Source organism: Ptychodera flava, chromosome 19 (genome assembly GCF_041260155.1).
Source record: "Ptychodera flava strain L36383 chromosome 19, AS_Pfla_20210202, whole genome shotgun sequence".
Lineage (NCBI taxonomy): Eukaryota > Metazoa > Hemichordata > Enteropneusta > Ptychoderidae > Ptychodera > Ptychodera flava.
The window spans coordinates 36,570,276-36,586,915 of NC_091946.1; the positions used below are offsets into that span (position 1 = coordinate 36,570,276).

Sequence of the window (16,640 nt, forward strand, 5' to 3'; positions counted from 1 at the left end):
AAATTAGCTTTTTAGCTATGATTTTGGTAATGTACATAAAATTACATATTGACAGGGTGGAAAATCCGTAAGGTGGGGTGGGGGCTCCCACCGCAGGCTACGGTCCTGAAGAACGAAGTCTATTAATCAGGAGATTTTTCATAAAAGACAAAATCGTAATAATGACAGCTTTATCGGTATACCTATAACATAGGTACATGTAGTATCCGGACAGTGGAAGTACCTCCCCGTCGGAAAAAAAGTTCCCCTGTTGGTTTAATGTAGGCTACTACGCAGAGGTCTTGCTAGACTTGCTCCAAGTCTGTGGGCATAAAAAATATCAAAATATTATAAACTGAAGGAATAATTTTCGCAGACTGTCGCGTTAGCGGGTAAGCTGCTGCGTAGATCGTGACGGGTTGGCCAGCCTGTAATTGCTGCCTAGAAAAGCCAAACGACTATATAGGGCCAGTCTAAGTTCTTGCCTCGTTCGCCGTCATGTCCATAGTCTGAGTTGTCAATATGCGTAATTAGAAAACACAAAGTTGCCATAAATGTAGCCAGATGGCATAACGAACAGTGCAGTGTACAAAAGAGGACTTCACGACAAATCAATATAGTTTCATTACCTAAAAGCAGATGACCAATGAAAAAGTCGAAAAAGAGACTCTTACACAAGAAATACGTTAGATGGTTTATCTTTGATTCTTGGATGATAGACTTCAAATTAGCAACATCAATTACGAATACATTTGGGAAAGGTACAATCGCTGATAAGAACATGTAAATAATCGGTACAGTCCTAGAGACACACATCATTGACGTCACCAATCACGTGATGACTTCTGCTACTTCCCTGGATCCTAGGCATACTATACCTTTAAATTGCATTTAACATCATTTTATAAGGAATCGAGGTGTCATTGAAGTATGTCCATATGTTGATTAGTGACAAGATAGTCGGGTCGGAAGGTAGGGTTCCCATGCACCCCATGGATGTATTTTTTTAACCTACATTTTTGTAATCCTTAGGGTCTATATTTAATGAATTTTGATGTTCCCAAAATCAAATCGTGTCCCATGGGGTTCATTTGGCGCCATCTTTGCCGCCATCTTGGCCGCCATCTTGGATTTCAACAATGGGGTAGGGATCACGTATCTACCGCTCGACGGAAAACAGAAACAATAAAATACTATAAACGTTACATTTTTAGAAAGCCAAGATCATGGCCTTTTCATTGATATATAACTTAATAGGGATTAATTGATATTCGAACGTCGATTAGACTTTATATCGGCCATTGGCCGTAAATCGTAAAATTTGCTAAATTTCACACCCAATATTAAGTTCCCGTTCCTCCAAACAATTTTTCATAAGGTATTTATATATTTTTTGGAAGAACTCAGTGCAATAAACAAGAAAAACAACATTAAAAGTATGTGTCTTGAGATTTAGTGGGTGCATGAGCTTGTTTTCTTATTACGCGGTATGCCACATATCCGTGTGTAACATAAGGGGTAGGGGTAACGTTTCCCTTTCTGTTTCGAATCATGAATGATGAAACCATAAAAATGTTACATTTTTTGAAAGTGCTGCATCAGACCTTTCTAAAAATATATAGATTTATGGGGAAAAGTTGCATATTCAAAAGTTACAAAGCTTAAACCTTTCGGTTTGTGTCGATTTTAAGTGATTTTTTAAGAACGAAATTACAACATATGGGGTAGGGGTAATGTTTCCCTTTCTGCCTCGAACCATGAATTACGAAACCATATAAATGTTATACTGTTTAAAAGCTCTGAAATGGGCCTTTCCAAAAATGTATAGTTTTATTGGGAAAAATCCATATTTTAAACTTACAAAGCTTATGCCTTTCAGTTTGTGTAAATTTTAAGTGATTTTTTTAAGGACGAAATTACAACATATGGGGTAGGGGTAATGTTTCCCTTTCTGCCTCGAACCATGAATTACAAAACCATATAAATGTTATACTGTTTAAAAGCTCTGAAATGGGCCTTTCTAAACATGTATAGTTTTATTGGAAAAAGTCCATATTTGAAAGTTACAAAGCTTAAACCTTTCAGTTTGTGTCAATTTTAAGTCATTTTTTTCAACAAAATTTTAATATAAGGGGTAGGGGTAATGTTTCCCGTTCTGCCTTGAACCATGAATTATGAAACCATATAAATGTTATACCGTTTGAAAGCTCTGAAATGGGCCTTTCCAAACATGTATAGTTTTATTGGGAAAAGTCCATATTTGAAAGTTACAAAGCTTATGCCTTTCAGTTTGTGTCAATTTTAAGTGATTTTTAAACAAAATTATAATATAAGGGGTACGGACAATGTTTCCCGTTCTGCCTTGAACCATGAATTATGAAACCATATAAATGTTATACTGTTTGAAAGCTCTGAAATTGGCCTTTCCAAACATGTATAGTTTATTGGGGAAAGTTGCATATTTGAAAGTTACAAAGCTTAAGCCTTTCAGTTTGTGTCACATTTAAGTTATTTTTGAACAATATGCACACAAACAGTTAGTCCGTTGGCCAGGTATCGAAATCATCCCCTCTAAGGCATTTTACCCACTATGATTTTCTGTTAGCTAGTATTCTCAGCTGTCATAATCTGCTTATTTTCCATTTAACCGATGGTGTGTGAGAGTGTAACGACTTGTTTGTGAAGGGCTGTCACGCCCGTCGGTAGTAAAATAGGAATGGGTTAGGGGTAACATATTTACCGCTAGTCGGAAACAAAAACAAAAAAGTAGCATAAACAATACATTCTTAGAAAGCCCAGATATAAGCTTTTTACTTTTTTGATAATTATTCGACTTTAGATGGCGCCAATATTCCGTATGTACATGGCGGTCAGCAGCTGAATCATTCACATAACGAACGTTGATATGGCCTGAAACGTCGGTAAATTCATACAAGCAAACTCTTGTTTGATTTAAGTTGATAGTTTTCCTTTCTTTTTTATTTCGAGTATTTACCATGGCATGACTTAAACGAACCTTGAAACGAAGGCTGTACGTATCTATATTAGTCCGAGCCTGAGCGTGATCTGAGAGCAAACAGATCCGCAGATAATGCGAACGATCGCAACCGTTACCAACAGACTCATTATGCAGAGCCATGCCCCAAAACGCCCAACCAAACTTGGCACTAATCATGATCCCTGTCCATTTCGAGCCGGGCTTTAAGGGAAGTGCGGTGGCCTTTGAAAGACCCTTTGGTTTGGTTTTGTACCGTACACTCAGTGTGACAGTTTTCGGACGACATCAGTTTTCGGACATTTAGTGACATGCTGTTAGTTACACTCACTTCGCTCCGTATCAATAGCGTTTTACAGGTCATGTGACCTCATATTAAGTCAGGTAACACTGTTGTCCCGTTTTCGATAGTTTTTTTGGTAGAAGCTATTGAGTTCGCTACGAGCGGCGGTCACAAATTATCGTCTGACACCGCGTCAGTGATACTGTCAACATACTGCCCTCAGGTCAAAGTAACTGAAATTTTGACTAAAGTCCTGATTTAGCATTGAATTTTGAATGTGGGGGAGAATTATGATTTAGAAAATATCACTTTCCATTGTTCACTACGATTGCATGTATGTTTAATGAAACTGCGCAGTTGTTTCGAGAAAAAAAGTACATTTAATGAACGTAACAAGTGTACAAGTTTTCGGACAGACAATATTTAACATAATTGTGTAAACGTAGTAAGTGACTTACTGCGTAAAAACTTGACAGGTAAATAATTCCATAAGATGAAATATACTCGCAAATTTTATTAAATAATGCCTGTGCGATTCTAATACAAACAAAATATGCAATTGAAACAATTATAAGTAATACTCACTAAACAAACTTTAGCGAAGTTAGCCACACCGTACGATACAATGTGCCGAAAGCAACACACACAAAGACAGCCCGTGTCCGATATCTAAGCGCTATACACGTCGAAATATAGTTGAGTCGACCATGGATTAAACATAACTAATTATCATCATTCTTATATACAGTTTTCTGAACACATCGAAATTAAAAATCGGTGGTTTGAAGTTTCAAATTATCAATACTTAGCTCCTAATCACATTATAAACACGACGTCCGATTTCTGGGATTGCAGTCCGATTACTACGCACTCAACATAGGGTCAAAACTTTGGCAACTTTGACCCCGAAATACCACTCCCGTCGTGTCAACTGAGTTTGAGGATAACCACAATAAAGTTTCGAAAGGTATGGTAATAAGATTTCGTATTGCTGGTCATTTATGAAACGACTTTGGGCGAAATTTACTACCCTGTCCGAAAAATGTCACACTGAGTGTAGTATAGGAAGAAAACCCGACCTGTCGTCGTTGCTGTGAATCTTTGTGTTGTTTTAAGCCTCTTTTTTTGCCTATTTGAAGAATCGTCTTTGCAGCCTTCCATCCTGCGTTCTGTGTAGCGAGTGTCTTCGATCGCTCTCTTAAGTTTGTTATGTACAACTGTCTTGAGTCCCGGTGCTTTATTGGGTGTAGAGGTAAGTATTTAGAGATCAGGGTGATATATTGGTTGCCGCAGTGTCTTTTCAGGTGTTGCCACTTTTGAAGGAATTCAACACTCGGTATTTTGGCCTGGTAAGTATTCTTTCAGGTGTACCTGTAGGCTACGTGGTACTGAATAGGGGCCACTTAGGTTTCAACACATTCGATACTCTTGGCTTTCGCTTATACCCCGTTGTATGAGTAACTGGGATCGGAAATGGGAAAGGCTTAATTAATATCCATCTTTGCTAATATTAATTCTCGTTTGGCTTACAGATTGCAACCTCTACTTGTTTCGGTGAAAATTTGACTTTCAATTGGACAAAACATTGAGTATGACTTTCTTCTGTGTGTTATTTAGGCCTATGAAAAATATGAAAATTGCATACATATTGTTGTCAAATATCTCAAATCTTAGATTGTAAGAGATAGTCTTAGGCTTCCCTGTAATCATACAAATGAGTTAAATGGGAATTTATTGGAGTAGATTACAGTAATCGAAGAGAATGGTTCACACTTTAGAAAGACTTATCTCGGATTGCGGGGACCTAACTATAAAAGAACAGCACAGAATACTTGCCGGATGTATTGACTGTTATGTACAGTACAGTCTAGTACAACATGGAATGTAAAACATACAAATCAAAGAAGTGGCAAATTTTCTCAACTTTTCACAAAGTTTATATTCCATCATTACTATCAGGATTAGGATTTCCCAATCTATAAATAAGCTATTACTTGATTACACCTTGATTCAGCATGACTAACATTTTGCATTTGCCCGTCCCTGGGATCGCGAACAATGCCTTTAACGAAGCTTTTGAACGCTTTTGTGAATTGTGTAAGAATGTCCTCTCTGTGGTGTATAATGTGTGAAGCCGTTGTCTAGCTCGCTTGACTCTGATGATTATGTTGACTTATTTTTTCTCAGCAGCTGGTGGCTGATCTAGCTCGAAAGTTAGATCAATCTAGTCTCTCTGATTCATCATGCTGGTGGGAGTGGTATCTTCAAGCATTGACCCTAAAACGTCCGTTTGTAGGGTCTTTGCTTCAAAGACGTCAGGGTCTAACATTGGTTAAATGTCATCCATGATAAGAAACTAATGATAGATTCACTCATAGGCATTTTAAACATTGAGGTGTCAATGGGAATATAAGCCTTTTTAGTCATTTTCTGAGGTTTGTCTCGCCTTCTTATTGCTTGGTGTAGAGGGTGTTTGTTCGCCTTCTGTTTACTATTAAGTTGCGTAATTTGAATGCGTTCTGTGACATTTGGCTTTTCGGGTTTTAGTTCCAGAATTATTTTGCTATTGAATTTTAGTACCCAGTCGAAAATGTAATCCTCATTGGGAGTATATAGTGTTCTGCGTTGTAAAATAATTTCGAAAAATTGGTTATGATCTCTTGTTTTCTGGTAAGGAAGGTAAAGTTGTCGATCCAATTATCTTATTATGGAGAAGCTATATTGTGGATTAATGGTGATTGGTTTTCAGCGATAAAAGATTCTCTCGTCTTCCCGTGTGGTATTAAAAGTAACACTATTAATAGTGAGCTCTGATTTGCCCAGACGGTCACGTGACTGTGCATGTATTTACGATATACTGTAAAGTTTGCCATTCCTATCTCCAAAGTGGGTTTCTTTCACATTGTTTGTATTTTCATCACAAATTTCAATATACTGATATAATATAGCGATAAACAACCCCTATAAGTTGTGTTCACCACTCGAGCTCGGTTTTGACCATTTCACTCCTTATACACACGACTGAAGTTCGTGCGTATATGTTGTTTACCGGTCGAAACCGTGTGGTATCCTTTCAAAGTGGTGCTTTATTGCTTATATATCTCTTGCGATACAATAAAAGAAAAGGGATTGATTGTTGCTGCTGTCATATCAACTTTGCATGACGACTATGACATCCAATTTAGTGTTTGTGGGTTTGGAATATATAATTTTTGACATATTATAGCTGTTAACTTTCTTTCCCGAATTTGAGTTATTGAAATGAGTAAAACGTCTTTTATTAACCACCATTTTAGCTTTTAGTGCTATTTAATGCCTATAGAGTATTTTTCTATGTTCCTTTTAACAAGTAAATGTCAGTAAAGTAACACAAACTTTTGAGTTTAGGCATTGTCACTGCATAATTTTTGAGTTTACCCCATCAAGCCATATCTTGTTGGAAAAACAGCTGCGTTAGTGTTTCAGAGATATGATATTTATGTGGCTTCCTTATTCGCTGCGTTTTGTAGGAGAGGAAACATTACCCATACCCCTCTCCCTTAAATGTATATTATAGAGGGATGTACGGCATACCATATATTAGGTAAACAATCGACGCACCCCATAAGTCTCAAGAAGATACACTCTTTTAATGTTTTTTACTTCTCTATTGCATTAAGTTCTTTCAACTGATATATAAATACCTTGTAAAAATTGTTTGGAGGAACATGAACTTAATTATTGGGTTTGAAATTAAGCAAATATTACAATTTACATTTCATGTCCGATATAAAATCTAATCGATGTTTGAATATCGATTTATCCCCATTTAGTTGTATACCAATGGTAAGGGGATTATCTGGGCTTTCTAAGAATGTATTGTTTATGGTTTTTTTTGTTTTTGTTTCCGACTAGCGGTAAATATGTTACCCCTAACCCATTCCTATTTTACTACAGAGGGCGTGACAGCCCTTCACAAACAAGTCGTTACACTCTCACACACCATCAGTTAAATGGAAAATAAGCAGATTATGACAGCTGAGAATACTAGCTAACAGAAAATCATAGTGGGTAAAATGCCTTAGAGGGGATGATTTCGATACCTGGCCAACGGACTAACTGTTTTGTGCATATTGTTCAAAAAATAACTTAAAATTGACACAAACTGAAAGGCTTAAGCTTTGTAACTTTCAAATATGCAACTTTCCCAATGAAACTATACATGTTTGGAAAGGCCCATATCAGAGCTTTCAAACAGTATAACATTTATATGGTTTTGTAAGTCATGATTCGAGACAGAAAGGGAAACATTACCCCTACCCCATATGTTGTAATTTCGTTCTTAAAAATCACTTAAAATCGATACAAACTGAAAGGTTTAAGCTTTGTAACTTTCAAATATGGACTTTTTCCAATAAAACTATACATGTTTAGAAAGGCCCATTTCAGAGCTTTCAAACAGTATAACATTTATATGGTTTCATAATTCATGGTTCGAGGCAGAAAGGGAAACATTACCCCTACCCCATATGTTGTAATTTCGTCCTTAAAAAAATCACTTAAAATTGACACAAACTGAAAGGCTTAAGCTTTGTAACTTTCAAATATGCAACTTTTCCCCAATAAAACTATACATTTTTGGAAAGGCCCATTTCAGAGCTTTTAAACAGTATAACATTTATATGGTTTCATAATTCATGGTTCAAGGCAGAACGGGAAACATTACCCGTACCCCTTATATTATAATTTTGTTTAAAAATCACTTAAAATTGACACAAACTGAAAGGCTTAAGCTTTGTAACTTTCAAATATGGATTTTTCCCAATAAAACTATACATTTTTGGAAAGGCCCATTTCAGAGCTTTAAACAGTATAACTTTATATGGTTTCGTAATTCATGGTTCGAGGCAGAAAGGGAAACATTACCCCTACCCCATATGTTGTAATTTCGTCCTTAAAAAAATCACTTAAAATTGACACAAACTGAAAGGCGTAAGCTTTGTAAGTTTAAAATATGGATTTTTCCCAATAAAACTATACATTTTTGGAAAGGCCCATTTCAGAGCTTTTAAACAGTATAACATTTATATGGTTTCGTAATTCATGGTTCGAGGCAGAAAGGGAAACATTACCCCTACCCCATATGTTGTAATTTCGTTCTTAAAAAATCACTTAAAATCGACACAAACCGAAAGGTTTAAGCTTTGTAACTTTTGAATATGCAACTTTTCCCCATAAATCTATATATTTTTAGAAAGGTCTGATGCAGCACTTTCAAAAAATGTAACATTTTTATGGTTTCAACATTCATGATTCGAAACAGAAAGGGAAACATTACCCCTACCCCTTATGTTACACACGGATATGTGGCATACCGCGTAATAAGAAAACAAGCTCATGCACCCACTAAATCTCAAGACACATACTTTTAATGTTGTTTTTCTTGTTTATTGCACTGAGTTCTTCCAAAAAAATATATAAATACCTTATGAAAAATTGTTTGGAGGAACGGGAACTTAATTATTGGGTGTGAAATTTAGCAAATTTTACGATTTACGGTCAATGGCCGATATAAAGTCTAATCGACGTTCGAATATTAATTAATCCCTATTAAGTTATATATCAATGAAAAGGCCATGATCTTGGCTTTCTAAAAATGTAACGTTTATAGTATTTTATGTTTCTGTTTCCGTCGAGCGGTAGATACGTGATCCCTACCCCATTGTTGAAATCCAAGATGGCGGCCAAGATGGCGGCAAAGATGGCGCCAATGAACCCCATGGGACACGATTTGATTTTGGGAACATCAAAATTCATTAAATATAGACCCTAAGGATTACAAAAATGTAGGTTAAAAAAATACATCCATGGGGTGCATGGGAACCCTACCTTCCGACTAGACTAAGATGTGATCACTAATCATTGACTGGCAGACTAACACGGTTGGTGTTGATTTAAGCCTAGGAAAGCTAAATTGACATTCAACTGTATTTTACATGAAAAATTAAATTAATTCATGTCAAAGCAAACGCATCTTCTGGCAGGGCGAAGATGTAAATGTTTTCATTTTCAAGTCGAATTTTACCATCGAGTAAAGTCGACAATATGTTTTAGACTTCCTAGTTAGTGTTTTGAGTGTCCAGTGCTGATTGTCTGTGTAATCTGTACAGAACGAAAATGTATAAGTTGCAGAAAATTCGAAGATCCTCCTTATCAGAATGATTTCACTAAACGTAAATTTATTACTTGACTTCGTTTGTAGTATTAAATCATAGCAATATACATACATGTACATAAATAACAGGGCCGTAGCCTGACCAAATTGCCAAGGGGCAGATCTTAGCTTAGCCGGAATTTGGGTAATTTACATAAATTTACATATTGACAGTGTTGATAATTCCGGGGGCCGGCTGCCCCTCCCCACCCTCCCCTGCAGCCTACAGTAACGGTTGTTTTATCACAGACTGCATGCCACAAATCAGAACGCGTTGTTGGTGTAGTGGTTAACATAGTTGCCTTCCAAGCAATTGTCCCGGGTTCGATTCCCGGCCAACGCAAAGAAACTTTTGTTAGGCAACAATAGTTTTAGGTGTATGGTTTCTGCCATAAAGTGTGTATGAATCTTTTAAAATAGTCCCTTCAAGTTGTTGTTGGCAATAATCTTCTGTTCGGGAATCGCCGCTCAACTTTAGCCGATTTTTTATTATTTCTGTGTATCCTGTAAACCATTAAACATTTCGGGATTGTTTTTTCGATATTTCTTTTTAGAGAAGTTGTATATAATCTATTTGTACTTCTCTCTACCCATCTCTTATTATCAGTTGTAATCTTCAAGGTTTTCTTCACACACAAGAGTCACAGACATATTGTTCGATCTGCTGGTTCGTACTAGTCCGGAAAATTGAGATAAAGAATTGCGCACGGTTTGTTATTAGTCGATGCGTTAAAGTATGTGATATGTATAGAGGTGAAAAGATAATGTTGATAAGAGAGCAAATTAAAGATACATTAGTGGTGTATCTGGGATACGGACGAATGATGTTGCAGGTGAAACTTGTTTGATTGTAATCAGTTGGGCATTTGATGAATATGTCAACATCATTCATATCATTCATTGTGTAGTATCATGTTGTCAAATTGAATTTTCATCCTGGTTTGAACACATTTATTGAGAATGACTCGTGCAGGATGAAATTTTCAACAAGGAAGCACACAAACCGGTGTCACGAAAGGCACAGCAAGAAACAAACCGTCTCCGTCGAAATTATTTAAATTTAACAACTTTGTGCAACATACTTTACTATTATACATCTACCAACGAGAACAGTAGAGTTTTGCGTGCGCTAGCAAGCCGTCCGGATCGCCTGCCCCGTAAAATTTACCGTTTCCAGGCGACCCCAATGCCCATGTGTAGTGGATTCTGCTTCTGCCTCTGCGCGCTCACTGTTGAACGGTTTCAAGGGACCCATTGGACGGTTGCAAGACTGTCTACCGCGCTGCATGCTTATTTTACAGAGTCCAGAAGTGCATGCTAGCATTCCATACTTCCTCTATAAATCGGAAGAAAACGCGTTGACAGTGTACGAAAAGAGGGTCAGTACTCGCCCCATTTTTCATCTCCAGTCATGAATGTAAATGTATATTATAGAAATAACGGGCGACGCGCTGACCATTAACGTTTATTTATGGGCAAGGGCGAGAGGAAAGCCAAAAATTAACGGGCGAGGCTTGCCGACCCCGTTAATTTGGCTTTCCAGCCAGCGCCAGCATCCTCGTACGTCCTCTGCGATATTTTTGTAATAACCCCTTAATTTGTTATGTAGCTTCGGATCGAAAAATATTTTTAAATACCGGAGTTTCCACACACTCAAAATGCACTACGTTTATAGGAAGCACCTCGTTCGAAAATCGTTGTTGAGGCAATTATGATCTACAAACAGGTTACTTTAGACATATAGTGTCACAAAGCGAGAGCCTCATTCACTTCAATTGTATTTTTTGTCTATAAGGGAAAGTCAATGTATTACTTGAATTATCATTATGCAAATATGTTTAGAATATATATCTTTGATGAATATGCAAATATTTCACGAACAGTCTCCAACTGCACGAAAAGTATGCAAATATGCAGGCCAAATGTCTGTTAAATATTGGATGAATATGATAGGGCAATGCAAAAAGCGGTTTCGGGCATACATGAATTATACTGGGATTTTATAAAAATAGATTGCAATTCTTTTGTCACAGAAAGTCTGTGGTCGATGAAACCCGGACATCGTTGCCATGTGTCAGTGAAAACAACGGTGTTAAACGAGACAGAATGGAACCTGTGAACGGAGAAGATATCGCGCTGTCCGAAATGTCCAAATTAAGGGACACGAATTCTGACACCGAAGAGGAATCGAAATCTTCAAATTTAGGCAAGATTGTCAAGGACTTTGCGTCATCTACGACTGCGCATGGAGTATCACTCATCGTTTTGTCGGACAATTGGACAGGGAAACTGTCCTGGACTTTGATCCTTGTCGCTGCTCTCATTGCATTCACAACGCAAACTTTGTTGCTTGTATTGCAGTATATCGAGTTCAATGTGAACACCAAGGTAAGATGAAGTCCCTTTAATAACTGTATCGGTAACACATTTGAATTTCACTCAGTTTAAATAATTAAAACGTCGTCAAAGGGTTGAGTTTTTATTGCGTATATGTTAATGTGACTGGGGAAGGGTTTCGACCTGTATGTGCTATTATTATAAACACACACACACACAGACAGTTATATATATATATTAATATATTATATATATATATATATATTATATATATATATATATATATATATTATATACAATATAGATATAGAGAGAGAGAGAGAGAGAGAGAGAGAGAGAGAGAGAGAGAGAGAGAGAGAGAGAGAGAGAGAGAGAGAGAGAGAGAGAGAGAGAGAGAGAGAGAGAGAGAGAGAGAGAGAGAGAGAGAGAGAGAGAGAGAGAGAGAGGAGAGAGAGAGAGAAGAGAGAGAGAGAGAGAGAGAGGAGAGAGAGAGAGAGAGAGAGAGAGAGAGAGAGAGAGAGAGAGAGGGGGGGAGCCCGATTAATTGAAGCCAGAAACGGGCTTACCTTAACAGGAAGGTTGATGTAGAGATTTTCAGTATTTTCTGTGCAAAATTCGACCGTGAACAGTCAAGGCTTTTGAGAATTACGCTTTTGATAGACATTTTGAATGTAATTACTCATCTAAGGATGACTCATTGTGGGGAGTTTTTAACATTTCTTGTTTTTTAGAATATGGGACTAAAACACGGCGGCAATTATAATGATTAATGACACTTTAGTTAAAATAATTAAGACAACAATAAATGCACCTTGAAATAATTACAACAATATTTAAGATGTAAAGAATGTGATACACAGTTGTCAGGAAGAGTAAACGAAGACGATATGCAATGATTCGATGCATTGCTGGCGAAGAACAGAAGCTTTGTCACTATCTGTGTCGATGATAGTTAATTATGTTAACGTCAGTTCGTTGCGCCCCATTTATAAAGTACATTTGGGTACCCATTTATCATACTGTAAACATCAGACCTTACATACAAAATGAATCTGAAATGGCATCATTGAAACCTCAATACAGTTCCAGGTTTAGCAAATGTGCGGGCAAGACGTAACAAATATATGGGCAAACAACACCGAACAATTGAACACTAAATGATTTGAAAAAATATAATGCCATTACTTCGATCAATTTTTCACTGATTTGAAGGAAACCTGAGAGGAGTATGAAAATATTGACAATTTTGCAAAGAACTCACGATTAAAATATGAATCATCAATTAGCAATCATGTAATCACATAAGAGCAACAGAATGCCAACAATGACATCGTTATTCATATTTGGAAGGACATTTCAGGCTATAAACCAATAAAATAAATGGAGCAAATTCAAATATTTGACCCGTAATCCTGCACTAATGCCAGTAGTTAATAAATTACACAATGCCTCCGCTTAGCTCTTAATTCATATCATGCATTCGTTAACTAAATCCCATCACATATCAGAAGAAAAACGATAAATCGTAAGCAGAATAGTGAGTTTTCATAAAAATATATTTCATAGCACTCCCAGAGATACTGCGGTCGTAGTAACCGCCGATACCGATGAAGGAAGAGCAGAAAGATCATCAAGATCTTCTGTGACAATTCTTATCTATGAGTTTTTAATCTGTCAAGCGAACCATCATTTAAATGACAGTCACAGATTTCGATGGTATTTTTTCACTCAAATTTATTGACATTCTTTCCTGGTACAAACTGTTTACCAGGGATAGTGTTCTGACAGCAGACCACTAACTTTCACAGTGTAGGTGTCATAAGGTCATAGACAGCAAACGAATAAATCGGTGACCAGCAAAATACACAAAAATATCAATATAGCTTTTTGATTGTATTCATCCGTCCTCGTTGAAACGTTACGATGGATCCCATCAGGTGTGTCATGTCTCGCTAGGTCATCTGCCTCGTTATCTTGGCCATGGATTTTTTTTCCATAATTCAGACTTCTTGTTCTCATAAGTTAACACCCAGTATTAAGAAATATGCAAACCAGTAACCACTAAATTTTCTTACAGCGCTGTAACAAAATCACTGAAGTAGATGTGTTGCAGGAATATCTTGGTGAAGTCGCTTGAAATATCTCGACTGTTTCACTATTAGAAAGCTATCGGTCCTCTATTAGCCTCCTAACTGTGTTTAGGCGGAGCAAAAAAAATTGCGCTGTTCCGATAACCCGACCTACCCTATTTTTTACCTGCCAACTCTAAACTTTTTAAAGCTACGTAAACACAGAAGTAAGAAAAGAAAGAAAAAACCCACAAAATCACACATTCATTACCTGGCATTTGATTTTTGCTTGAACGAGGATGTCTTTTATGTTTTTATTCCATTTATATGTATGATACGTTTTTCTGGAAATGTTGTGGCCAGTGTTTGATCGCCCTGAACCCCTGAAAAATGCATATTTAAAAATAAAAATATTTTGAAAAAAATCCCTGCCTACCTACCTACCCTATTTTTGAAAACCATGTTATCGGAACAGTACAATTTATTTTTTTGCCTTAGTCTGCAAGCTGTCCGTTCACAGAACAAATGGTCGTTAAAACTGTCGTGGCAGAAAACAGTGCATCGCTCTGGAATTCCTATGTGGTACCTCTCCACAAAATCTGAGTAGAACTAGCTATGTAGTATCCTCGGTAACGCTGTCTATAGAACCGACTAAGTGCCGTAACTTCCACTTTCTAAATAGAAACGGTTGTATTTTGTATTACAAACATCCAAGGAGTAAAAACCGTTTATTCTGACTGACAGAAACGAAACTAACTTAGACACTACAAACATCGTTGGTCTTTAATAACGAAGTACACTTTTTGAGAAATTAACAATTTTACTCAAATTAAGAGACCAATTACATGCGTGGAGAAGTGAGAAAACATTTTAAAATGATGTTTAATACTGTTTGTTACGTGCAAAATATAATGGACAACATGTCACAATTAACTATATTACCACCAGCAAACTCCCATTTTGACTAAAGTAGCAAGTTTTCTTTGTATGAGTCAGGAACCACGGTTCTTGAACAGAGTGGTAAGGTTGAAAAGGGACACGCTATCTTTTATCAGCTCGTAAAAGTCACATGGCTGAATTTCGGAGTTGATGACCTAAATTGTAGACACTGCAAACCTTTAATGCTGGTTTGCTGGAAATGTTTTTTATTCTAACAAATGGTAGAAATCTATACCCTAAATCGATCGGACGAGACATGAAATAGCTTCTTGTTCTGAAACGGAATTCCTGGGACATGAACAACAAAATGTCGTCTGATTCAAAAGTCAGTAGTTGTATAATATACTATGGATAATTAAAGCGTAAAGTTTGACAGGAAGGTTTCTTTTTTTTGGTAGAACGCTCCAGATATTCGGGCTCTAAAATTTTACAATTGTTGGCTGATCTGCCACTTGTTTGGGATCATTTGGAAGCCCCTTGGAGTAAGAATAATTGTCAAGGTCTTTTTCCGAAAATTGAAAATTTTATTACCCGCCATAGAGTTAACACAGGGATAGCGGGCATTTTGAGTTTCAAATATCGGTAAATATGAGATAATATGCTTCTTTTATTCCAAACTTTGCACGGAGGCCCCAGACATTCATTCTTGATTTGGTAATGATTGGAAGTTTCATTGTGGAAAGTTTGAGCAAACGTTTAAGTCTTTCACTTTCGAGGCGAGCACTATCTTAGTAATTTTTGAAATGAGCGACGTAATCAGTATTTGGCCGTGCCTATGTTCGTCTAAATCATAGAAGGAATTATCTTTACGCTGACATGATATTTGCATTTCTTAATTAAGAAATATGATTTCAGAAATTGAATTAGGGCCAACCGTGCTCTTCTGGGACACTCAACAGTAGGAAGTCAGATAATGAACAATTTAATCGACAATCACTATAATCAGAGTTGACGAACACTTATGCGCGCATACAATCAAGAATTTGCATTTGACATTGCCACCAAAATAACCGCCATCATTTGACGGTTAGGATATTTGTTAAGGGCGGTAAGGCATTTAATGCAAGCATCGCTTCCCATAATTTAACAGCGATGTCAATAGTATGTCAGGACGGCCACAATATGACGACTGCCGGCATGGTACTGTTTCGTTTACAAAATACTTACCTTATCCACAACTCGTACAACACGAACAGTCACACATTGAAATGTACATTTTTTCTGTTTTTATGGTAGACAGCACCTCGGTGACAAACATTCGGACTATTCAGGCAATGTTTTCAGTACTTCGCCGGTATACGGTTTGCAATTGTGTGAACCCATTTTGAAGCATATGGTGTAAATGAACTTTGCATGGTCTTGACTTTGTCAAAAGCGAAAATTTACAATCCCCCACCCCCGACTTAACATTTGCGGATAGCAGCCATGTTCAGTTTAGAGTATTTGAAAATATCAGATAATTTGTTTCGCTATTATAAAAACATATACTGTGTTGATAATTTTTATCTCTGTTTTGTCAGAGAAAGGTTTCCCTGAGGAATGTCTGAGAAATTATGCTTTAAATTATTCAGTTTCGGGGCGTCTACTTCTTTGTACCGTGTGCAAACCTGAGTCAATTAAGGTAGAATACGCCTCTAAACCATTGTAATATTTGTTTGATCAACCATTCGAGGAGTCTCATTATAAAGCTAACAAAGTAAGTAAAGCTTTCGCCGACTTACTTTTGTAAAAATCTAGAATTTTATTTTTCCCCACAGAGTTAACACAGGTGAGGCGGTCATTTTGAATTTCAGGTGTCGGTAAATTTTGGGTAATTTGTCTTTGCAGTACCACCTTTCGAACGCT

General features: G+C 36.9%; 1 protein-coding gene and 1 non-coding gene across 2 annotated transcripts in view; both read left to right on the forward strand.

Moving 5' to 3' along the window:
- Positions 1 to 16,640, forward strand: part of LOC139119434 (uncharacterized) — a 52,954-nt gene that overhangs the window by 7,409 nt on the left and 28,905 nt on the right. Inside the window, exon 2 of the mRNA XM_070683250.1 lies at positions 11,484 to 11,838. Within this exon, the coding sequence (XP_070539351.1) occupies positions 11,484 to 11,838 (355 nt within the window). The remainder of the gene's footprint in view (positions 1 to 11,483; positions 11,839 to 16,640) is intronic.
- On the forward strand, positions 9,722 to 9,793 carry Trnag-ucc (transfer RNA glycine (anticodon UCC)). Its single transcript has one exon. It is a non-coding gene; the product is annotated as a tRNA-Gly (tRNA).